At 40.3% G+C, this 25201-nt stretch overlaps 2 protein-coding genes and 1 long non-coding RNA gene across 15 annotated transcripts in view; 2 read left to right on the forward strand and 1 right to left on the reverse strand.

The window, feature by feature from the left end:
• Nucleotides 1-3388, forward strand: part of LOC133376611 (ropporin-1) — a 63273-nt gene extending 59885 nt beyond the window's left edge. For all 7 annotated transcript variants that reach the window (XM_061609063.1, XM_061609065.1, XM_061609064.1 and 4 more), the window contains 2 exons: nt 998-1173; nt 2486-3388. In XM_061609063.1, coding sequence (XP_061465047.1) covers nt 998-1173; nt 2486-2552 — 243 coding nt within the window. In that variant the 3' untranslated portion in view covers nt 2553-3388. The remainder of the gene's footprint in view (nt 1-997; nt 1174-2485) is intronic.
• On the reverse strand, nt 1-7178 carry LOC133376612 (uncharacterized). Of its 5 annotated transcripts, none has more exons than XR_009760537.1 (5): nt 6861-7178; nt 6127-6411; nt 2876-2962; nt 2461-2581; nt 1-92 (listed from the first exon to the last, which is right to left on the reverse strand). It is a non-coding gene; the product is annotated as an uncharacterized LOC133376612 (long non-coding RNA). The 5 variants fall into 5 exon arrangements; XR_009760538.1 differs by lacking the exon at nt 1-92 and adding an exon at nt 3814-3880 and having other exon boundaries at nt 1710-2581; XR_009760540.1 differs by lacking the exon at nt 1-92 and adding an exon at nt 4521-4698 and having other exon boundaries at nt 1710-2581.
• CCDC14 (coiled-coil domain containing 14) overlaps nt 6960-25201 on the forward strand; it is a 25395-nt gene continuing 7153 nt past the window's right edge. Inside the window, exons 1-10 of one of the 3 annotated variants that reach the window (XM_061609060.1) lie at nt 6960-7184; nt 10115-10170; nt 10559-10634; nt 15798-15870; nt 15959-16099; nt 16684-16929; nt 17031-17125; nt 18694-19270; nt 20410-20551; nt 21460-21539. In XM_061609060.1, coding sequence (XP_061465044.1) covers nt 7038-7184; nt 10115-10170; nt 10559-10634; nt 15798-15870; nt 15959-16099; nt 16684-16929; nt 17031-17125; nt 18694-19270; nt 20410-20551; nt 21460-21539 — 1633 coding nt within the window. In that variant the 5' untranslated portion in view covers nt 6960-7037. Of the gene's footprint in view, nt 7185-8800; nt 8893-10114; nt 10171-10558; nt 10635-15797; nt 15871-15958; nt 16100-16683; nt 16930-17027; nt 17126-18693; nt 19271-20409; nt 20552-21459; nt 21540-25201 lie in introns of those variants that run through there. The other 2 variants (XM_061609059.1, XM_061609062.1) reach the window with 2 other exon arrangements.

Here is a 25201-nt window from a genome sequence, read left to right on the forward strand (position 1 = left end):
CATGTGGTGAGCTGCATCACTGCAGCCTCTCAGGGAACAACCTTCCAGATCTGGCTTATCTTCACCCACACAAGCTGGCCACTGGCTTCTTCCTGACAGGAAGGAGTATACAAGGCATATAGACCAATAACAAATACATCAGGGAGAGAATAGTAATTTCCCAGAACAGAGTAACATCAGCTTGTATAGACAAGGGCTTTTTGTGTACAATGTGATGCCAAGATTTTCCTCAAAAAGAGATGTGTATAAAGCTTGATTATATATAGTTATTGGCCACAATCTAACAAAGACTGAAGTGTGCTTAAACCCACTGAAATCATCAGTACTGCAGTAACTCTGCACCATGGCTACTGTTCTTTGATATATGTTAACACATTAGTAAAATTAAATGGTATTCCTGAAGTGGCTTTCTAGTTTTTCATATTTTATACAAGGTTTCCCCTTCATTATCTTCACTGGGCTCCTACTGGGAGGAAAGGCGGGATATACATTTAATAAATAAAATAATAATAAATAAATAATCCTGCGAGAGAGGTTAGGCTGAGAGAGCGTGACTGGTCCATGACCGCCTCTGAACTTCATGGCTGCATGGAGATTTGCACCTGGGCTCCTCCCATTCTAATCACTACACCATACTAGCTTTCTCAAAAACTATACTTGCCACATAGCTATAATTCTCAGGAATCCTTCTAAGGAATTAATAGCTGTTCACTTGAATAAGATAAACAGTTCCTCACTATTCCGTTTATGGCAGGGGTAGCCAACGTGCTCAATGCTTTGAACTGCAACTGCCATCATCCCAACCACTGGCCAAACTGAGTGGGGTTGATGGGAGTTGGTGTCTACGAAATCTGGAGGGCACCACAATGGTTTTCCCTAGTTTATGCCTTTACAGCCAGATTCTGTCCGTTTTATAATATTTCTAGAAATGCATAATAACTAGTTGCTATATTATGATACTAGATCAAGCTTGATACTAATTCTTCTTTTTTAATAGACTATTGCAAAAACTCTGAAGATAATATGTGAGGTTTTATCCAATGAGAATGACAGTGGACCAGCTCGTATCCCTTTCAGCACTTTCCAGTTTCTGTACACTTATATTGCTGAAGTAGATGGGGAGATTTCAGCATCACATGTCAGTCGAATGCTGAATTACATCGAACAGGAGATGTAAGTAACCCTAATATACCTAATACGTACAAGTTAAAAGAAATGTCAAGGGATGTGACTGTTTACACGATAGTTGTTAACCTCTAGCATGGTGTTGAGATGGAGTGGCTTTTACAGATATAGAAACAGATATACCTAAGTCCTATAGCCAATTTGTTAGCAGGGCTGCATATATAAGATCCTCACATTAAACAGACTAATTAGTGCTGGAAAAATCCCGTTTGATCTATCATGCTTCTGAAAATTTAAGTTCATATCCAATGCTACTGTTCTGCGGAACAGCAGAATTCCACATGTGCAATGGAACTTTCCTCTCCTCTCCCCTGCAGCCCCTTCCCCTGCACTCTCAAGATCTGTTCCAGAAAGTTGGAGGAACCTATGGAACAGATTTTGAGGGTGTGTGGAGGAATGAGAGAAAGGGGAAATCCCGTTGTATGAGAGGAACTCTGTGCAGCATTGGATACAACCCTTAATGCTGTTCCTTAACATTTTTGTTTGTTTCATTTATATCCTGTCTTTTCACCAAGGAACTCAAGGTTGCATACATGTTTCTCTCCCCCCCCCACTTTATCTTCACAACAACACTGTGAGGCTGTGACTGGGCCACGGTCATCCAGTAAGCTTTATGCCTGAATGGGGATTTGAACCCTAGTTTTGCAGGTCCCAACCCAACATTCTGCAACACCTCTTGATTCTGATACTTAGGAATTTAAAATATTTTCCCATTCACATTGGGGGGGGGATCTCTCTAGAAGTCCTTTGGGCACAATTCAACAAAAATTAAGCATTTTATGTCCTGTTTATTCAACAAGAAATAATTAAGTACATACTTTTAGCTGAAATGAATACAAATATTCTCAACTTTATCTTATTTTTGCCCATTGAGAGGGCATTTAGTGGACCACTCAACCCTTCTCCCTGACATTTTATAGTTAATCCTATTGTAGTGACCACTGATAGCAAAAATTCTTTATTTATGCATCTGTTTTAAATTGTAACGTCCCTATCCCCTTTGGCTCTGTGTTAGGAAAAGTGTTATGTGTGAAAGCAGCCTTCATTTCAGGATATACATGATTGCTGCCGCCTTGTGGCATTCCTTGACTTGCAGTCTAATCTTCATGTATTACTACTACACTAAATGAAGTTCTTTTAAAATCAATGTAAATTTTCAAAGAGGTAGAAGCAAAAATTACATTTGGAAAGACAGAATATGATACTACAATTACATGTGCGACATAAAAAGTGTAGAATGTTTCATACAGAACAAGTCCTGCTGATTGAGCAAACCTCTATTTTTATGTTCTCTATACAGCATTGGGCCAGACGGCTTGATCAAGGTGAATGATTTTACCCAGAATCCACGGGTCAGGTTGGAGTAGGTCTCAGTACATCATATACTGCTATGTTACTAGGAAGAAGACGAGATAGAGGACAGAATAAGAATTACAAATAGGCCAACCTCTCATCCTCTTTTTTCCCTTTGTGTCTGTTAATAAACAGTTTGGCAAAGCAACCAATAAGAAAGATGGAAACATAGATTGAGAAGTTGCCACTGGAATATAGTACAGTTTACTGTTAAACTTTCTGGTGCTATGATATACACACGTCCACCCAAATAAATATCATAGACTACCAAATAGTATAAATATATTAAATATATTTGAGGTCCACCCTTCTCCCCTCTTTTTGCATTTCAAATTACCTGGCACTGCACGTGGAATTGGCGGGAATTTCAGAAGCCTTCATCTGCAGGGCAAAAGTTCAGAATTGTTTCTATGGATTCCTATCCCTAGTTATATAAAAAGTAAACTTTGTAACAGGCCTTTGGAGCAACCTTTAAGTTTGCTTTAGTGACTATTCAATTGTATGTTTATTCTTGTATAGTGCGCTCCCCATATCAAATTAACTGATCTGGGATTCACTTTCTCCATTATAATTTATAAATTATATTTTATAAACAATATGAGCAGATACAACTGTGAATGTTACACAGATGAAATAAGGTACCATAATGGCAATATAGGTAATAGAGTGACTCTAAAAACACATTGTAATCTGTACCCTTTGCCCTACAGTACAATTTTCACTCTCCAGTTCTATAAGCAGATTTATAAAAGATGCTTTTAATACTGATTTTTGTTAATGTGTGGAATGATAACTTTTTAAAATAATGAAGACCTGGAAATTTGGATCTACTTCCTTGAATACAAGCAAATATGCACCCCATTGGAGAGTTTAAAAGTGAATATACATTTATTGTTCAGCCTCTGTTGCTTTAAACCACATATACAACCAGAGGCACAATCCTTCCTTCGCTGTGACCTCCAGTAAGTACAATGGAAATCTGTTTGCCTTTTCATTAGTACTGATGTAGATTAATATTTAACTTTTCTTTTCAAGCACATGCATTGTACAATCCAGAACTGGAGAATCTGTGGTCCTGCTGGTGTTGTTGGACTCCAAATCCAACATCCCCAGCAGCCAATGCAGCCAGTGGTCAGAGATTGTGAGAGTCGTAGTCCAGCAACATCTGGACTACACAGGGGTGGCAAGCCTGTGGGCTGCATCTGAACTGTGAAGCTGCTTCTTGTGGCCAGTCAACCTTCTGCCAAAGTTGGGTGCTGCTTCTTTTCTACTTACCTCCACTAACTTGGCAAAGGCACCTCTTCTCCCTCTTGTGCGGTGCTATTCCTAAAAGGCCTTAGCTCTAAGGAAACAGAATGTCTTTACAAGGACCACACTAGAGAGATAAAAGGCACTTTTGCAAGATGAGAGATTTCTTCCCCATTGCAGTGATAGGATGGGAAGAGAAATTCCAATATCTGAAGAGCACAGCCTATTTTCCCTCCCCATTGCAATATGGGGTTGGGAGGAGAGGAAGCCCAACGGTGTGATGAGAAGGACACTCCCCCTGGCTCATCAGCAGAAGAGCAGGAGGAGGAACTGTCTGAATGTGTGTTTGTCTGAATGTGTGGTGAGTGTGTGAATGTCTGTTGGCAACACACAGTTTGGCCATGCACACTGCTGGCTTGCAGCCACTGGAGGGCTGGCCAACTCTCAGTATGCCTCTTGAGCCAAATAAAAAGCTAACCACTCCCACTCTGGAGCATTCAGGACAGGAGACGGGGACACTTTCATCTCAATTTCTGTTGAGTCAAGTGTGGATCCTGGTCCTGGTCATCAAGTACCACTACACTTGCCTGTTGGCCCTGGCTCACTTGACAACTACACACAAGCAAAATGGAGGTATGGCAACAAAGTGGGAGTGCTCTGGCACCAGCAAATTATTATCTACATTTTAGCCCTATGTTATTAATCCCTGAAACTAAATATAAGGGTTGACCCACCTCTGGGGTTATTGGTGGATCCCACCAGGGTCAGTAGATGCCCAATGATGCTGATCTCTAATGCTGGCTGTGAACCACACCTTCATCCCCATTAGGAATAATCCACACAGGTGCCTTGGCAGCTGTCAAGGGGTATTCAAAACTCCAGCACTTCTGGGATAGAGCCAAGGTGTTACCGCTAATGTACAAATACATATTAGACCATTTTATTTCTGCATCTTTTAATTATTGTAGGCATCATGTTTTTACATTTGTTTTATTATTTGTATTATATTTTATATTCTATTTTTGCTCTAGTGTTCTTTGAATATAAAGTGTAAATTCTAAACCTAAGTCCCTAAAGGACTTAGGACACAAACACTTGAAGGAGACCCTCTCTATATTTGCCAACTGAGGCCCTGCAGCCTTCAGGGGAGGTCCTTCTTTTTGATTATTAATAGCTTTTAATTGATTTTTTTTCAAAAAGAAAGAAACAGAAAACAAATACAGTCAAGACACAGTAAATTGTAATAAATCAAAACAATGTGTTAAGGGGAAGGAGGGGGAGACATCTGGTGGTCCAGACTAACCCAGTGCTCAGACATTCCAGCAGATAGATCTACATAAGGAGTCCATATATCAGAGAACTTCCCATCATTCTTGTGTTTACAAAAGGTCACCTCATATGCTGCCAGTTGAGTCACACCCTCTGTATGATTGAGGGTGGGGTAGATTTCTCCTTCCAGTATTGGAACGGTAGATATTGAGGCAGTATGAGTGCCCTTAGAAGCCAGTTAAATTGTCCTGTCAGGTTACAAAGGACCAATACATAATTCTATAGAATATTAACACCTTTAAATCTCAAAGGGATGTCCAAAATCATATTATGCAGCTGATGACCTCTGACCAAAAGACTGTGACTTTGGGACAGGATCAAAACATGTGACAGAGCATTGCATGTGGAGCATTAGGGAAGGCCCTTGTAGTTCCACTGGATGGCCCATTGTGCAGTGACACAAGATAGCAACTTCTTTGTGGTAGCACCTCAATTATGGATCTCCTTTTGGAGATAAGGCTGCCTCCCTCTTTTATGACTTTTAGGTAACAACTGGAAACACATATTTTCTCTCTGGCATTTGAGGTCTGATACTGCTTTGGGTTGTGTTGGGAGGCACCAGCTCTTGTCGTAGCAAAAGTGGGACTAGAGGCCCAGCACCCAAAGGTGTGTGTATGGGTGGGTGGTAGTAAAAATTTATGAACAATAAGTGCTGTGGGGGTGGGAGCATGAGTGGAGTAGGAGGCACGAGGATGACATCTGTGAGTTGAAGAGGAAGGGGTTGCAATGCAGACGCCTCCTCGCGTGAGGGTGAAAGCGGATGCTAAGGAGCAGAATGCAAGCGTGTTTCTCAGCATCTCCCATGGAACACCGTCCAAATTGAGCACCAAGCAACAGCAATTAGTGAAGCGTCCTCCCAGGCTGACCCCTGCAGTCTTGGAGGTAGATGTGGTAAGTCAGAGAAATGTATTTCTCTCTCAACACACATTGCCAAAAGTCGAAGCTTTGGCTTACAGTGTCAGGTGGATTTGAGGACCAACACGGAAAGAAAGCCCTTCACCCGTTACCTACCTTCAGCCTCTTTTTCTGGCTGACCCCAAACTGTTTTCGTGAGTAAAGTACTTGGGTGTCCAGTAGCCCATTCATTCATTCTCTCATCCTCTGCTCCGAGAAGCGCAAGGTAACGTACCAAAGGAATTAACAATATTACCGTAATCATCTATTTGACACTGTCAAGTTTAATCTTTTACTTTTGTACGCTTGGTACTATTATGTCCCAATATTAGCAAAAGTAGCACTCAATAGCAAAGCCGACTGTGTTGCATTGTTGGAAGAATCATCGGCACCTGGAGTAAGCTGCAAGAAAGAGCATTATATGTTAAAACGAATATAAAAGGGCCGTGGCACTGGAGAAACTGCTTTATTTTATTTTATAAAACAACCACAAGATGACACATCTGGCATCTTAGCTAACCCTTTGATAGCAGCATGAGCTTCCGAAGCCAAAAGCAGGGTCCTCCCTTCGAAAGTTTACACTATAATAAGCTTTTTGAACTGGATGGTATCACAGGACTTTTTATTCGACCTACAACTGTCAAAATCAGAGCACGACTTGCTTTGCAATACTTAGTTTTTGAAATCCCCATCTTGGTTCCACCAATTAGAGACAGCCTTCCCGCCCCAGTCGGGATAGCACCATCTACTTAACAGTGCAAGCTTATTCCTATCTACCCAGAAGTAAAGTTCTATCCAGCTCTATAGCGCTCGTTTCCAATTAAACAGGTATAAGTATGCAAATTAAATACCGTTCCGGGTCATCCCAGCGTTCACTCCGACAATTAATAAGCGACAAAGTGGCTAAGCCGCGCCTTCCTCGCGCTTGGCTGCCTCCATTGGTCCAACTTAGCCAATAGAAGATCTCCGAATTCTTATTTTCCTCCCACCTATTCCCTTCCCGCTCGGTCTGCCGCGGCTGCCTCTGAATGAGAGCAAGGGGTGGAGCTAGGTTCTTCTCCCTGAGTAACCGTTGGACTCATCGATCGGATTTGGGGAAGGGTTGTTTTTTCTGCCCGGGCTCCCGTTCTCTTAGCTGGGTGAAAATGGCGAGGCCGGGTTCCGTACGACACAAGGTAAAAGGCAGGAAGTAAACACTCCCTCCCCTTCCATTAAATTCGTGTTTCCTACAGAGCCCGAAAAAAGTCCTGGTCTCTTGTTCCCGCCCTTCTTAGAGTCATTCACGGCGAGGGAAGATGATATTTCGCAAGCGATGGGTTGGGGGGGATTTTGAGACGGGAGGGAGAAGAATGACGAGAACTACTTGTTATTTTTCGCATAGCGTTCTCTAGGCGTGTAAAAGCAAAAATAACAGTCTTGTAGTGCCCTACAAGCTATTTGTTCTTTACACTGCATTTCCATGTAACCTCAGTGCACTACAATCGCCATCGCCGTGTGTATGACAGATAGCATCTGATGAAGTGGAGCGTGGTCCTCGAACTCCTCAACTACTCTAAATTTTATTAGTCTTTAAGGTGCCACAAGATTGTTGTTTTAACAGCATACTAACACGGCCACCTTTCTGGAATACAAGCTCCTTGAGGTTTTTTGTTTGTTTGGGGGGTTTTTGCCCACAAATGTGATGGTGTGGACTGTTGTTTTTTAGAGATTGTTAATTGTACAAAATGAGTGTAGATTTAACTACATAAGCATCTAGTAGTACTGATGTCTTTATTAATATTTATACAGTGCTATTGTACATGGGACTTCATAGTATGTCTTTAAAAAATCCTTAGATATAAGTGGAAAAGGCTAGGTACTTTTAAAAAAAGAAAATGGAATGACCATAGGTAAGCTTGAGGTATAGAATTATCATCTGGAGGGCGATGTGCTAACTCTCCACTCTCCTGCAGCTGTATGAAGATTTGGGGTGGGGGGATAGGCCATTGCAGATTCCCTTCCCATGGCTATGGCTGTGAAAATGCCATTCAATCTGTTAATGCCGATGTTTCAGAATTTGAAGAGCTCAGCTTCAAGTAACTCTTAGATACTGAAAGAACTGAAATCAGGCTTGGGTGTATAAAAATCAGTTTTAAAAAAACAGTTCTTTAATATTTTTAAAGAAGTAATATAGTAAATGTATATTTAAATAAAATAAAATCTGAATTTATAATAAGCCTACATTAAACCTACATTTGAACATTGTTTTAAAGGCTGCTGTTCTATATTAAAGAAAGCAATGGGGAAATATTTCTGAGGTTAAGTGTTATAAGTTAAATAATGTCTTGTCCTCAATCAAATGAATAAGTGATTACAGGCCTGAGGCTGCAGCTGATGTCATCTTCTGTCTCAGTAGTATCATCCAAGGAGTTCATATGAGTACTCACATACTCTTGTTTTATGCTCCCTGACTACCTGAGCTCTGGAACGTGTTCCATTTTCAGTTTGGAAGTATGTTTTAGTCTACCTACCAAACAACATGGGACATTTATATCTCATGGAGAAAAGTTGCTTTGCCTAGTAACTAAGAGACCATGCTTCTGGAAAGTGCTGGATATTTATTTACAGGCTGATCAGATGCATGTTCACACCTTCAGTGGAATTTATGTCCAATACATATGCATAGTATTGCAGCTTTTGCTTTCAAATAAGTCATATGATCTTACCTAGTCTGTGTATATATAGAGAAAACTTCTTTCTTATTTCATCTCTAAAAATATATTTTGATCAGAGTGTTATGATGTCCCTGCATTGCATAAAGGCTCTCGGAAACCAATATGTTCTATCCATTAAAGCAGCCAGTGAATATTCATGCTTGTGCAGGAAATACATGAATTTCAGAAGGTGAAGTATGGGTCTCTTCTTGATATTTTAAAACGGGTGGGAATCTCTGTCCTGTGGGCCAATTATGGCCCTTTGGAATCCCCTTTGGCCCCAAAAGCATTTCCCCCAAACCATGTCTGCCTGCCCATCAGCTGACATTACTGGATACATCAGCTGATGGGTGGGACCTTCTTGGAAAGCCTGCCCAGGGCTGATCCCTTTAACCTTTTAAAAGGATCCGTGGGGGTGGGCTTTAAAAAAAAGGGCTGCTTGCTTTTGCTGCAATGAGAGCAAGCAGACCTAGGTTTTTTCATCATTGTTGTATGATGGAGCAGTCTCTGTCACATAAAAGACTTCTCTGTCGCGCAGCACTGAAGAAACAGGTGCTTGTTTTGCAGTGCCTTTTGAAGCAGTCTCCCTGCCCCGTTTTAAAGATCATTGCTGTGCTGGAAAACAAGTGTCTGTTTCTTCATTGCTGAGCCATGGAGCAGTCCCTGTCAGAGCCGCTGTCTGCACATGGCAGACAATGGCTCTGACAGGGAGTGCTTCATCATACAGCAGTGAAGAAAGAAGAAGAGGTCTGCTTGCTTTCACTACATGCACAACAAAAGCAAACAAACCTGGGTTTTTGGAAAGCTGGACCCATGCTTATCCTTTTCGGAAGTTGAAAGAATCAGTGGAGGACAGGCTTTGCAAGCACAAGGGATTTTGGTGGAAGGTTGGGGCAGCCCAACTGCCTGTTGTATGATGTCATGTGATTGACGCGTGGAATGCCTTGTTCGCCTGTCAAAGTTGGCTCGCAAGGTTGAGCCAAATTAAAGATCTGGTACCTGGAGCCATTAAAAAAATTATTTAGCTCATTGATTTAAATCAATCCACACTGATTTAAGTTCTCTTTGTGTTTATGATGTATTTAGTTTACTTTTATTTAATTTAACAGAATTTGTATATTGCTTAATTATAAAAATCTCTAAGTGGTTTGCATAAAAAAATTAGATAAAACATGCTTCATTGCTGCAGAATGAAGTATACTGACATTTTTCTGTTGTCTTGCCCATATACTTCTAATCATTTAAATAAAGACTTGCATGGTGGCTTTCCTATAACAAAACTAGTTATTTTGAGTATGCTTTAAAACAAATACACAGTGCCTAATTTTTTGTAAGCCTGGAGTATGTGTTCTGTTACGATTCTGCTGCAAGACTGATATCAAATATTGAGTACTTGTTTGTGCAACTAATAGGTACTGTCTTCAGGAAGGTTGACAGGATCAGTCAAATTAACAAGTGGGAAAAAACAGTAAGTATATTTATATATCTTCTACATTAGTGCAGGATGTGAGCAGCAGCTTATTATTAAAATTATCCCAACCTAGATGTTACACTGTTAGCTGGCAAAATGCTGGGGCTTTTAAACTTTTAAGGCAAGTTAATGACTAAATGTCATGATGACGACATCTGGCCATTTGGGACCAGTGTTGTGTTAGGAAATGAAGATGATAGAATAGTCTTAAACTCTTTATCAAATTTAACTTATAATGCCTTTGAACATACTGTTTGGGAGTAATATTGGTTTTGAGTTTCTGCTACTGTCTATTAGCATTTCTCATTTCCTGGATATCAAAGTACAAAATGTTTCCCTTTGTACGTACGATGAAGAGCGTCCATACAGAATCTTTGTGTTTCAGGAGCACTTTAAGAAAAGTGGCACGTTCAGATGTTGATTCTGGCTACTCTCTCTATTCCACAGACTCTGAAGATCAGGTAATGAGAAGGTGTAATGCAAAAATCTGAGTTAACCTTTTTACTTGTAACATGTTGAATATTGGGTTGCACTTGATTTTGTAGCACACAAATTATAAACATAATTTACAATTTAAATGGCTAATGCTCAAGGATGCTTTCAGATATACCTCACTGTAGTGACAGTAATTAAAAGCTGGGTTGGTTATATTTGCTTGTTTACTATCACTCTTCTATTCCTGTCTTTCAAGTTTATTGCATTGTGTGTGTGTGTGTGTGCGTGCGCGTGCGTGTGCGCGCGCACCGTCCACTCACAAGGGCTCTGGGTTAGGGCATATAACAATATAACTAAGTGCATCTGGTAGCAAGGGAAACATTTAGTACAATAGGAAAAGGTGTAAATACAAGTGTTATAAACTGCTAAACCTACAAAGCCCACCAGCAACTCTGCCAAAATGTTAGCTCAAGTAGTGAGCCCTGAATCCAGCCCAGTGTGTGGGGTGGTCCTCTGTACTCTGTTTCCAGTGGTTGACATACATAAATTGCTGCCCTGACTGGGCAGGATATAAATAAAATAAACATTGGTAAGCAATGAGACTTGGGACTTGGTCTTGGATAGAAGTGAGACATCTTCTGTATACTGATGACCTGAAATGCTATATGTATTTTCCTCAGCAGCTTTATATTAGATATAGATACTCATGTAGAACCAATGGAATATTTTTAGGGAGCCGATAAGCAACCATTTACTGCAATCCTCTGAGACTTCCACACTAGGAATGAACAAAATTCTTTGACCAGCCTCAGGTTCTACCAATATGTCACATATTCACTGAATGTATCTCAACTTGCCTTGTTTATCTCCAGGGAAAGCTTGCTGAGAACTGCAATTGCCTAGTAACATGCAATCCTGAAACATTTCTTTAGGACTTCACAATTAAAAATAGAAGAAAGCGTAACGTATGGCACTGATGTATATTTAGCAGCGTGTGTGTGTGCAAGGGGTAGCATGGAAAGTGTGTGTGTACATGAAAAGGTTGGTGCAGAAAGTTGTGTGTGCGTGCAGGGGGTGCCACACATTACATTTTTATGTGTACATGCTAGTGTTTCGCAAGTTAAGCTATATAGCAGTGGTTTCCAACCTTTATGAGTACAGGACCCCATTTGTAACCTCAAAAACTTCCGTGACTCCCCCCCATTATAATTTTAGTCTGTGTTATTGAAAAAATGGTGCGTGGCAAAATCACATCTCCAAATATCCCTTTCCATAAAAAGCTCCCTGCAGACAGGGAGGTGTTACTTTCTTTTCTTAATGCAAAGGTCCAATCAAATTGGTATTTGAGTCCTGTCTCCCGACACCAGTGAGTCACAGTGTTGGAGTAAGATCCAGGTTCAAATCCCCACCCAGCCATGAAGCCCACTGGGTGACCTTTGGCTAGACACAGTCCCTCAGCCTGACCTATTTCATAGGGTTTGTGTAAGGATAAAATGGAAGAGGGTGGGGGAACCATGTGCACCACCTTGAGCAACAATGCAATAATAAATAAATAAATTTTAGCTGGACTGTGTGGACCTCAGCCACCCGCTGAGCTTTTTTAAAATCATCATCAAGGAGCAGCAATGTGGTAGTGGTGGGGATGCTAGATTGTGAAGACAAAATGTTAGATAGGTTGAGGAGTGGGGTTAGTGCTTTTAGGCCTTGGGATGATCATTAGAACTGATTTGGTTAGCATACACTTGGGGAATGAGAGTGGAGCAAAAGACAGATCAGCGCATGCACACACAAAAACACACCTGCCCCTCCTGCAAGCATCGGCAGGTGGGAGGGGGGAACCCTCAACTGCTGCAGCATCTTGGAGAGAGAGAGTTTGGGGGGGGCGGAATGTAGGTGGAAGAAAGGGGAGACACTGGCACACATGCTTAGCCTCAGAGATGGGGGGCGAGCAAGTCCTGAGTTTCATCACTGCTCCTTGGCTCTGCCTGGGCTGAAACTGAGAACTGGGCAGACTTGCAAATAAGAATAATTTTTAAAAGGAGGTGGCAGGGGGACTTCCGGGAAGGGTGACTTAGCCTGTGCCTGCTTTTGAGACGGGCTCCTGCCTCAAAAGAAGCTTATTCAGATATATCAGTCAGTTTTTTCTTTTTTTTTTGACTGATTAAACTTCTCCCGGGTAGGGAGAAACGAAGAGATTAACCTCAAAGCCTATTTTTGTTGGGACGACCAGATCTCATTAATTTATGGGACGAGGTCCAGCCGACGAAGGTGGGACGGATTTTTAACAGCAAGCTCTATCTGATAAAGCGAACGTTCACCTTATCTTCTAAGAGAGAACGCACTAACAGGCAAGCACCCTTCTTTCTATATTTTTCTTTTACTTGACTTAAATTGTTGCTGTTTAAAAGAGATTTGCCAGATTGATCAGTTTTTGACATCTCACTGGGGAGCCATAACTTCTCTCTGCTACGCACTAATTAATAGCTTATCTCTGTTTTTGTTGCAAAAAGCTGTCCTGGATTTGCATTCTAAAGATATACACAGAAGAGGGATTTCTATTCCAGATTTTTATTTTGAAAAATATTATACTGTTTTGAGACTACTCTCTTTTTGGTCTATTTTATTTTGACGAATCTGTTTCTTGACGATTGCCATTAATTGTTTCGATCCTGGGAACTGCATTTTGTTTACTTAACTATTGGAGAGATAAGGCTGTCTGCTCTGTTTATACTGTGATGTCACCAAGTTTGGAGTATTAACCCAATTGTTGCTGAAATAAGAAGTGGTTTTCCTATATTTTTCTTTTAAAATGGCAATTAAGAAAGTGGCTGAAAATCTGGAAATAACTATGTTTCAGAAAATAATGGATGAGATTGAGATAATGAAAATTGAATTGAGTAAAATGAAGCAGGAGATTAAAGATATAAGGGTCCCTGTGAGAGAGGTGACCCTGGAAGGGGTCCCTGTGAGAGAGGAGACCCCGGAGATTGGAACAGGGGTCCCTGTGAGAGAGGTGACCCTGGAGACTGGAATAGGGGTCCCTGTGAGAGAGGAGATCCCGGAGATTGGAACCAACGTGGAACAGGAACAAGATTTGGAGTCTATGGACTTTAGAAATAAAATCTATTGTTTGGAACTCAATGTTATCTCTGAAGAAATGAATGAAGATTCTAGAGATAAAGTTATCAATGGCATGGATAATCTTCTGGACTGGAATGATGTGATGGAGCCCAATATAGAGAAAATCTATGGAATTAACTGCAGCCATGTGACAATGGAAAAACTTTTAAGAGATGACCCAGTGTATTTTGAAAAAAAGAACAGAGATATGATTTTACAGCAGTATTTCAGCAACCTATTCAGAATGGATGGCAAGAAAATATTTGGGATAGAGGTAATCCCCATCAGACTCTTACTATATGACTATGGCTTTGACAGCAAGATTATTATGGAATACTGATAATGGAAGATTGGATATTGAAATTACTGGACTTAACAAGACTACTGAAGATGGAAGATGGAAAATGGAACTAATAGAGATAATAGAACAATGGCTACTGAAATTATTGAACCTAACAGATTCTGATGTGATGGATTAATTGAAATGTTTATTTTGACTATGGTTATGACAATAAGATTATCATAATTAGTAATGAGATGGATTAATCGATATGCTTATCTGGAAAAAAAAATTGATAGATATATTTCTTAAAGAATTGAAACCTCTCTTTGACTTTTTGTGGAAAGAATAAAGTAATGTTTATGAGATTTGATGATTAAGTAAGATAACTACTGGAGGAAAGTGATTTTATAATATGACTTAAGGGACAGGATTGTTATGTATTATAGACTTATGACTGATTTGATCTTTGACAAATGGGAAGTCAATATTTTACTCTTTATTTTTTATTTTTTTTTTGTTTTTTTTTTTTTGTTTTTTTCTTTTTGTTTAACTATTTTTGATTTTGTTTTTTGTCTTTGAATGTTTTATGATTTTGTCTTGTATGTTTTATGAAAATCTGAATAAAAAAAATTATTGAAAAAAAAAAAAAAGGAGGTGGCAGCAAAGCAGGAGTCAAGAAAGGCAGGCAGGCTTCCTGTCAGGAAGGAAGGGGGAAAGCAGCCTTTCCTTGCAGCCTTGCTTCTTTTTACTTCACGCAAAGCCCTCTCTTCTTGTTCTGAGTAAGGATGTCATCAACAGTGGCAGTGTGAGGAGTCGGGATAGTAATCCCCTCTTCTTCCTGGTGGTACCTCCCTCAGCCTCCTTTGGCATCTGCCATGTGTGTTATAGGCAGATGCCTGCCCTCGGCATGCCTGAAAGACACTCTGGTGCTTCGGCAAAGTCCATCCCCCTCTTTGGAGCAAGGGGGAGGTGTCATCTGCAGCAGCAGTAGGGAGCAGAGAGCATCCAGATAGTGAAGACCTTTTTTAAAAAATCAATAAATCATTTCTTTACTGTTCGCAGCTCCCTCTGGATTAGTTCACAGCCTCTAGGTTGGGAATCACTGCCATAGGTTATACATTATTTATTCACTTTAAAAACGTACATTCACATACATTTTTTCACAAGAAATTCAAGGTGGCTAACAATTGAAAAGTTATAAAATATAGAACAATGCACAATTCAACCAAACGATAAAAATACTAGCATAAAAAAGCAAGACCAAAATAACAGTTACAAAACAGTCATCAGAATTAAACATCAAAATACCAGAAAGAGGACACATTCAAACAAAGGCTTTTTTATACAGTCATATCTTCACCGGCCATCATAAACAGTGCAGTTAGTGGGGCTAACACAGCTGACTTGGCAAGGCATTCCACAGTGCGGCTACTGCTGTAAAAAAGGCCCAAACTCTAGTAATGGCTAAGCAACTCTCAGATTGTCAACAAATCTGGAGCAGGGGCTTGGATAACTATTGGGAGGCTCATATGGAAGAAGGTAATCTTTAAGGGCTTTAAAGGTTAACATGAATATTGTGAACAGAGTCCGGAAACAAACCAGCAGCCAGGGTAGATCATACAATGCCTTACACGCGTCAGCATCTTACATGCAGCATTTTGCACTAGCTGTGGTTTCCTATATATAATTTGGAACATTTGCTAGCTCACAGAATATAGTAGGGTTATAATGAGCATTTTTCTGTGCCTGAACATTCTTTGCAATGACTTTCATATTCTTTCTACAGGTTGCAACTATTCATCACGGGCTTGATCGCTGTGCTTCGTTACTAAAGGACATCTTGCAAAATGAATCTGAAGGTAGTATCCTTTTAATTACCCGAGTTCAGTTTACATTCTGTGGGTGACTTATTTTGTTGTTAAATTGTATTATTTCAATTGATGTTAGGAATGGAGACTGACTGTCAAAAGACAGGGAAAACAGCTTTTGTCAGAACGGCTTCCAGACCTTTATTCAGTAAAGTCAGTGGCTCAAAGAAGAGGGCCCCAAAGAAAAAATCTCTTTCTGCAGTTATGCAGAAAGAAATGGGTAGGTTGTTTTCCTTCTGCTTAAACAAATATTTTTACTGTAACTTTTAATATTATATCTTCCATGTTTAGTTACAGAATATATCTAACAAAATTGTAAGACACAAATTACACTTTAGTTTTTTAAAGCTCTGATTTTGTTTATAAATAGCCTTACTCTATATCATAAATGTTCAATAGATTTCACTTGTGCTAGTGGATCAAAAGTGATTCATGGAGGCATGAGTGTACTCTGTATTCATCAGTCGGACTAAATTACAGGATTTATTGTATAGTCTTTGCCAGGTACAGGCCACCATTAATTTGTCAAACCATGATCATGTACTGTAGCTATATAAATAACGTTTATTGAACTTTTTACTATTAGGAAATGGTTTAGGTTTTGGAGATCGCTTAACAATGTAACTCATAGCTCATTACTTTTGTGTAATGTGAATAATTGATAGAATCAAGATTACAAGCACACAGCAGGACTTTAAGAATAGCACTGCAAGAGCAGGATTCCAAAACCCAAATAGGTTAGTGCTGCACCTTGGTTGTTTTAAATCTTATTAAGCTAAAATTCATCATTTTCCCTTTTCATAGTGCCTATGCCAAATAGAAAGCCAGCATCAGTTAATGCAGCTGTTACTGAAAAAGACACAACCCCTGTAAGCACTGGACAACCTATTCCTGTTCAACCAATTCATGCACCTTGCACTCAGCATTCTCCTGTAATGCATCAGAAACTGTGTGAACATGTACAAACCCAAATGTCTCTCCTAAATATCCAACCTCTGCAAAAATCCAATGGCATTCATGAAGTACCACTTTCCATCATTCCTGTACACAGTGAGTGGGAATGGCATGCTTTGGTTTGGTAGCTGGTTTGGGGTGGATATATATATTTATGGCATTAATAAACTTGTTCTTTGTACCCCCATCGATAGCAGCATATCAGCCTGTTACAGCATTCAACTCCCGTTTACCTACTTCTACACCAGCTCTGTCCCCACAGTATGCAGCTAATCCAGCAGTTGTTCAGCCTGTAAGTACCCTATTTAAGCTCTAAGTAAGCAGTCAAATGTGGGTTGCCATATTTTATTCTGTGCATATTATTGATAGTAAATACTATTTTGCCTTGCTTAAAAGCTTCCTTAATACAAGTTGATTGGAAGCTCCTGGTATCTGTAGTATAATGCAGTGGTTCCCATGAACCACCTGAAAATTGCTGAGGGTCTTGGTGGACCACTTAAAGATTTTTGTGGGAAGCCCACAAGTAGGACCTGAGCACAAGAGCACTCTTCTCTTTTGTAATTTCCAGCAATTTGTATTCAGAAGCATATTGCCTGTGACCTTGGAGGCAGAGCATAGCTTTTGTAGCAATTGTAATGCACTGTGCTAGATGCTGTATGATTTTGAAATAGTATTTTTACAGACACTCTTGAATGAAACTCACAGACCACAGTTTAAGAATGCCTAGTCTAATGTAATTTAATGATTGTTAGTCTGGATTACTGTTCTTCAGCCTTGGGTCCTCATATGTTGTTGGACTATACTTCCCATCGTCCTTGACCATCGGGTAAACTGGCTGGGATTGGTGGGAGTTTTATGGGACCCAAGGTTGAAGAACACTGGTCTAGATGTAGACTTGTAGTCATACCTTTTCATCTCATGTATCTGAGGTTGTCAAAGAGTGAAAGAATTTCAGTTCCTCCTTGGGTCTTTGACAACATGTTGAGGAAGCCCTGCATGTATGTTGTGTCTTCAAAACCTTCTTATACCAGCAGTGAGCAACAGGAATGTATTTTGTCATTAGGTTGTGCTGGGACTGAGCTGAACTCCAGCAGATTATAGTGCTTTCCTAAATCTTTTCCCTTCACCTGCATTTGTTAAAAACATATCTTTGAGCTTAATAAGTGGTATATAAATACTTTTATAAATTGTATATAAATAAAGTTTATTATGAGCCCCTTTATGTTTAGTTCCTGAATCAATTACATGCTTTCCAACATGTTTAAATGCTGGAAAGTGTCAACTGTCTCAGGGATTGATGGGCAGAATCTGCTTGTCATCCATTCTTTTACATCATTGCTACATTAGGTGAACACAATTGCAATACATTAAATCTGCCAGCCGAGAGGGGGAAAAGAAAGCAAAACTGGTAAAACAAACCCAGCCTCACCTGCTTCAAAGTTAGTTGTTTTGAAGAACACCAACACTGAAAGAACTTGAATTTCTATGTACATTTCATCACATCAGTCATAGAGCAACATGAAGTTCAACTGATTACTAATATAGACAATCTCTCTGTTTCTCTTTGTGTGTTGGCTAATGCTCAAATGGCTTAATAGCCTAACCTTTCATAAGCCCTTAGGACAGGATGTACCAACTGTTGTGCCCATCTAAAGCATGTTTAAGGGGGGAAGGGGAATCCTATATGGCATCATAGAAGCATAGGGTACACGTGTAATATTTACAGTTGTGGTATAAGGCTACACATCTAAACACTCTTTTAACTGTTACCTTCTCACAAGTTATTGCAACCTATGACAAGTAAATGTGCAGTATTAAGATTTCAGTATAGAATAACTTATTTGTGTGTTCTTGCTTTAGGGTGCTCTCGTGGACAACTGCAGCCAGTGTGCATCACAAATGGGACCTCTTTTGCCAACAGCCTCCAGTGGTTCCACTGCTACTGCCCAAGTGCAGCCTGTTGCTTCATGTTCTGCTCTGCCCCATATGATTCAGTCTGCTCCCAACAATCCTACACCATCTGGAGTACTTGCTCCACCCAGGAGCAAAGAAGCTGTGCCAGACCAAGGAAACCATGAACAACAGCTTAAAGAGGCAGACCTCATAAGGTGTCTTCAGGCACACCTGGCTCTGTTGCAAGCACATGAAAAGGAGAATGGGAAGGCTAAGGAAAAAACCCAGGATGCTAACACAATACAGTCCAAGTCCTTGAGTTCTAAAGAAGAAGAAACTGCTGAAGAACATAGTGAGGGTACTCTTAGCGAAGAAGAAAACTTGGACGACATTGATATAGCACCAGTGAAAGATATAAGCTGTCAGACTAGTTTTGACAAGGAAGGGTTAAAACCTAAAAAAACAAGCCTGCAAAAAACAGCTCAGAAAGTAAAAACCGTGAAGTATCTCCTGGGAGAGCTTAAGGCCCTGCTAACAGATCATGGTAATATGAGGTTTCTACTTAAACTTTGATGAATTTATACTTCTGTTAAGCTTGCTAAATTGAATATCGATATGACAAAACCATACTTGTTTCTGCTCATTTTGTTTCTATTTCTACTAAGGCTTCATGATTTTGTTTTTTGTCTGAGAGCCCAAAATTATTTTTATCTGTTAATAGTAGGTAATAATTCACTGAGACCCTTTCCTGCATAAGCTTTATGTGGAATAGTATTCACATTCTGATAAGGCTGAGTGGTGCTTTTTTTTATTGAAACACATGTATAGTAGCAATGCAAAATAGGCTTCCCTTTAATTTTCCTAATCAGATCTGTTCCCTGTTTTGAAGGCCAGTGATATCTTCATGATTTACAACTCACTGCTACTCCTATTAAAACAATGTTGGGTACTTTCTTGATCAAGAAATCGTGATCCAGAGCAGTCCAACATAAAAGCTTCCAATAGAGATTGCAATATATAATGGTGTTGAATGTGAAAAATCTTTTAAAAATCTGATGAGGATAGAAAGTAGGTGATGAACATGTTTAGCTATCTTCCTATCTTGCCCTACCCTGATCAAAATAATTGGATTATAAAATCTGCCTTGAGGGTTTCCATATTAATGCAAGTGTTACTACATGGGGAGGCACCCATGACTGAATGATTATCATTATTCTCCTCTTGCCCTTGTGAGTTTGCAAGTGCTGTTCATCCTGGACAACAGGTAAAGGAAGTTTCAGAAATATTTAGATGCAACCAAATGTGTTAGGGTCATGTTGCCAACATTACACTTGGCGCATGAAGCTTCATATTTACACAATTTTTAACAAATGGTCTTCACTATTCTCAAAGTAAAGTTGTTTTTTTCTTTTAGTAGCGTGTTACCACTGCAAGTAACAAACAATTTTTTCTCTTTCTCTGAGTCCTAAGCTTTCAAAAGGACATACTGAAGACAGGGCTAGACACAACATATATTGTATTGTAGCATATAGAGGAACCTGATCTGAAGATGTGTTGCATCTTGGAGTCTTGAACAGTACACTCAGTATCTTTCTAGGAAGATCATTTTAGTCTTCCACAGTATTTTATGAAGCATGTGCATTTGATTACTTACCATATTCGCCCTGTGTCCCTCTCTTATAGAAGATTCTGAAATTTTGAGGCTGCTAGGTGAAGTAGAAGACACTGTCTCACTCTTGCCTGCAGTTGTTGGAAATACACATGTGCAGGCTGAAATAGCACTTGCTGTTCAACCTCTCAGGAGTGAAAATGCCCAGTTGCGCAGGTCAGTAATATAGATATATAAGAGCAATCTCCTTGAGGATACAGTGGTAATTTCCTAGGTCACAGCTAATAACAGTGATTGAAAGGATGAACATGCTGTTAAACTGAAAGCACCTGCATCAGGATTATAATTCTTACATCATTCTCTAGATTATGTCTATCATAATAATATAAAATGGAAATATAACAAATTAAGGTGTCTAACTGCTTTTGCTAAAACATTTAAAACTTGTTTATCAATGTGCAGTTAAAATGCATAAGGCATATGAGAGGTAAGACATGAACAGAATATCCTGATGTGAAAGTCAGCATAATCCTTGTCCTTTCACTCAATCTTCACTTTTGGGTGAAGTTTACTGGGAAGAACAGGATCTGTAGAGGAAACTGCAGGAGGCAGTAGGATGCTACATAACAGCTATCTAGGTAACGGAACAGGATAGTTCCACTATCCTGGTGAACAATTGATATGTGAGTGATAATATCTGATCAGTCTGTATATGCCCAGTGACATTACTTTTGTTCATTGACAACTGGCTTTTCTGCTAACTTCCATCAGATCAGCACTGGTGACATCCTGCTGATTGGAAGCTGCCATCCAACTGATTGAAAGCTGCCATCCAGCTGACTGGATGCTGCAACAGAGGTTAAACTGCATAATTCATGAATTGCTGTGAGACCGTTCTTGGATTATGCTTTTTGTATCTCAGCATTGTTGTAATAGACATAGAGCAACTGTCCTAAGCACAAGAGGATCTGTCACAGAGCAAAAAGTTCTCAGGATGGATAAAGTTAACAAAAGCTGAGGAGAAGAGTTTCTTTCCTACTTTTTTATCAACATTATCTGATTTTTGCCACAGAAAATAGTCCCTAAACGCAAACTTTCCCTCCTCCCCTCCAAATCAAATGAAGACGATTAAGAATACTGAATCAGCAGCTGAAGAACCAAGAGAGAGCAGAAAAGGAATGCAGTATGGATAGCAACTGTGAATGTAAGTAGCAAGGTATAAAGATTTGAATATATTTTAAAAGCGCTTAAAACAGAATTTGGTCATATGGTGCCTTGAAGTTCCACTGATCAACAAATGGTCAGTGCTTCAAAGCACTGAGCAGGCCTCTTGCAAATAGCACTGCTTGGCTCTTTCAAGGCCATTTCAAAGATGGCCTGTTTGATCAGAACTTGGTAGTGCAGCTAACTGTAGCACAGCCAGTTCCATGGAGCTTGAAGTCAATGCCTATCAGCTGATATGTGCTGACTTCAAATTCCATTTTTGGCTGGGAATGGTTGTGCTATGGCGTTCCCCATGGGGAACGCAGTAGAGCAGCTGATCTGAGCTGGCTTGCTCTGGTGACAGCAAGCCTCCTTTGCCAATGCGCAATTGGGACTACACTTTAAGGCTCCCAGTTGTGCATTGGCAACCATGGAGGACAGCAAAGGGGAGGGGAGCAGGCGGAAGGGGAGGAGGATTTACTCCTGTGAAATGATGCTTAGGCTAGGTGAAACTGACCAGAGGGGGGGGAGGAAGCAAGGGGGAGGTGAGGAGGAAGGAGGAAGCATGCTCAGTAAGAACCAACTGTCAGTGTTCTAAAAGCAAGATTTACAGCTGTTTGACTTGGCTAATCAGGTGGCCCTAACAGACCTCCAGTGGCCAGAGTGGTTTAACAGTCAGCCCCTCTGAGGTTTGATCATTTGCATGCCTATTGATTTCAATGAGATTTACTCCTGTGTAATCATGCTTGGAATAGCTGAAACTGACCTGGGAGAGGGGCAGGGAGGGGGTATGAAGGAAGGGGGAGGCGGGAGGGAGGGGGGGAGGAGATTGGGTAGGTGGGCACTGGGCAGAGAGAAAGCCCCTTTTCTTTCCAAAGAGAAATCATTGTTAACAGTATCATTATTTTTCAGGGTTTCTCCCTCCTTTTTATTCTACAGCAGACACATATGGTCTCCCACCCAAATTTAAACCAAAGCTGTCCCTATCCACATCTATGCCAGACTTTTCCCCCCATTTTAAACAGTCATGGCTTCCCCCCAAAGAATTCTGGGAAGTGTAATTTGAAGGGGGATGAAAGTTGTTAGGAGACTCCTATTTCCCTCACAGAGCTACCATCCCCAGAATTCTCTGGGAAGAGGGGGCTGACAGTTAAACCACTCTGACCACTGGAGTTCTGTTAGGACCCTCTGATTAGCAAAGCCAAACAGCTGTGAGTCTTATGTTTACAACACTGACGGTTGGTTCTTACTGAGCATGCCTGCACTATCATAGACTCCAATGTTAAATTTCTTAAATTAATTAAAAATCACCCATGCTTTTTTTTTTTTACTTTTAAACTGTGGAAGGTGAAGGTCAGAGTATGGGGCAAGGTCAGTAATAGGATTATTTTTTTTATTTTATTTTATTACATTTTTAGACCGCCCTATAGCAATAAGCTCCCAGGGCGGTGTACAGCATAATAAAACAGGTTAAAATACAAAAACACAATAAAACATAATTAAAAATTTTCAATTTTCAATTCAAATTTTTAAATTTTTAAAATGCCTGGGCGAAGAGGTAGGTCTTTACCTGGCGCCGAAAAGATAGCAAAGAAGGCGCCAGGCGTATCTCATCAGGGAGGGCGTTCCATAGTTCGGGGGCCACCACTGAGAAGGCCCTAGCTCTAGTTATCGTACTCTGTGAACATGGCTGATTTAATTAATTTCAACCAATTATGAGACCACTGACAAAAAAGTCCAACAGGGGTATGGATTTTCCCCCCTCTTGTTTTATACTTTGAACTTTGGATTCTCCTAGTGTTTTGTGTATCGCTATGGAAACTTAAATGGGTTGTTAAGCAAGCATTTCTGACTAGTGTCATATGCTTTTTTTTAAAATGAACTTATGGGAAGCAGCATAATGATATGGGGAGTACTTTCAATTTAACATGGTGGAATGTGAAAAAATCTATACTGGCTGTATAATAATTCAGAAGTTAGGACTGACTTCATTGTGTGCATGCATAGTTTATCTTACAGTTTGAATATTAAAACATATATTGTTGGTCCATGCTACTGAATTTCAGCATGCACTCATAAGAACATAAGAAGAGCCTGCTGGATCAGGCCAGTGGCCCATCTAGTCCAGCATCCTGTTCTCACAGTGGCCAACCAGGTGCCTGGGGGAAGCCCGCAAGCAGGACCCGAGTGCAAGAACACTCTCCCCTCCTGAGGCTTCCGGCAACTGGTTTTCAGAAGCATGCTGCCTCTGACTAGGGTGGCAGAGCACAGCCACCACGGCTAGTAGCCATTGATAGCCCTGTCCTCCATGAATTTGTCTAATCTTCTTTTAAAGCCATCCAAGCTGGTGGCCATTACTGCATCTTGTGGGAGCAAATTCCATAGTTTGACTGTGCGCTGAGTAAAGAAGTACTTCCTTTTGTCTGTCCTGAATCTTCCAACATTCAGCTTCTTTGAATGTCCATGAGTTCTAGTATTATGAGAGAGGGAGAAGAACTTTTCTCTATCCACTTTCTCAATGCCATGCATACTTTTATACACTTCTATCATGTCTCCTCTGACCCGCCTTTTCTCTAAACTAAAAAGCCCCAAATGCTGCAACCTTTTCTCGTAAGGGAGTCGCTCCATCCCCTTGATCATTCTGGTTGCCCTCTTCTGAACCTTTTCCAACTCTATAATATTCTTTTTGAGATGAGGCGACCAGAACTGTACACAGTATTCCAAATGCGGCCGCACCATAGATTTATACAATGGCATTATGATATCGGCTGTTTTATTTTCAATACCTTTCCTAATTATCCGTAGCATGGAATTTGCCTTTTGCACAGCGGCCACACACTGGGTCGACATTTTCATTGTGCTGTCCACTACAACCCCGAGGTCTCTCTCCTGGTCAGTCACCGCCAGTTCAGACCCCATGAGCGTATATGTGAAATTCAGATTTTTTGCTCCAATATTCATAATTTTACACTTGTTTATATTGAATTGCATTTGCCATTTTTCTGCCCATTCACTCAATTTGGAGAAGTCTTTTTGGAGCTCTTCGCAATCCCTTTTTGTTTTAACAACCCTGAACAATTTAGTGTCGTCAGCAAACTTGGCCACTTGACTGCTCACTCCTAATTCTAGGTCATTAATGAACAAGTTGAAAAGTACAGGTCCCAATACCGATCCTTGAGGGACTCCACTTTCTACAGCCCTCCATTGGGACAACTGTCCGTTTATTCCTACTCTCTGCTTTCTGCTTCTTAACCAATTCCTTATCCACAAGAGGACCTCTCCTCTTATTCCATGACTGCTAAGCTTCCTCAGAAGTCTTTGGTGAGGTACCTTGTCAAATGCTTTTTGAAAGTCTAAGTACACTGTCCACTGGATCACCTCTATCTATATGCTTGTTGACACTCTCAAAGAATTCTAATAGGTTACTGAGACAGGACTTTCCCTTGCAGAAGCCGTGCTGGCTCTGCTTCAGTAAAGCTTGTTCTTCTATGTGCTTAGTTAATCTAGCTTTAATAATACTTTCTACCAGTTTTTCAGGGACAGAAGTTAAGCTAACTGGCCTGTAATTTCTGGGATCCCCTCTGGATCCCTTTTTGAAGATTGGCATTACATTTGCCACTTTCCAGTCCTCAGGCACGGAGGAGGACCCGAGGGACAAGTTAC

The sequence above is a fragment of the Rhineura floridana genome, chromosome 2 (assembly GCF_030035675.1).
Source record: "Rhineura floridana isolate rRhiFlo1 chromosome 2, rRhiFlo1.hap2, whole genome shotgun sequence".
Taxonomy (NCBI): domain Eukaryota; kingdom Metazoa; phylum Chordata; class Lepidosauria; order Squamata; family Rhineuridae; genus Rhineura; species Rhineura floridana.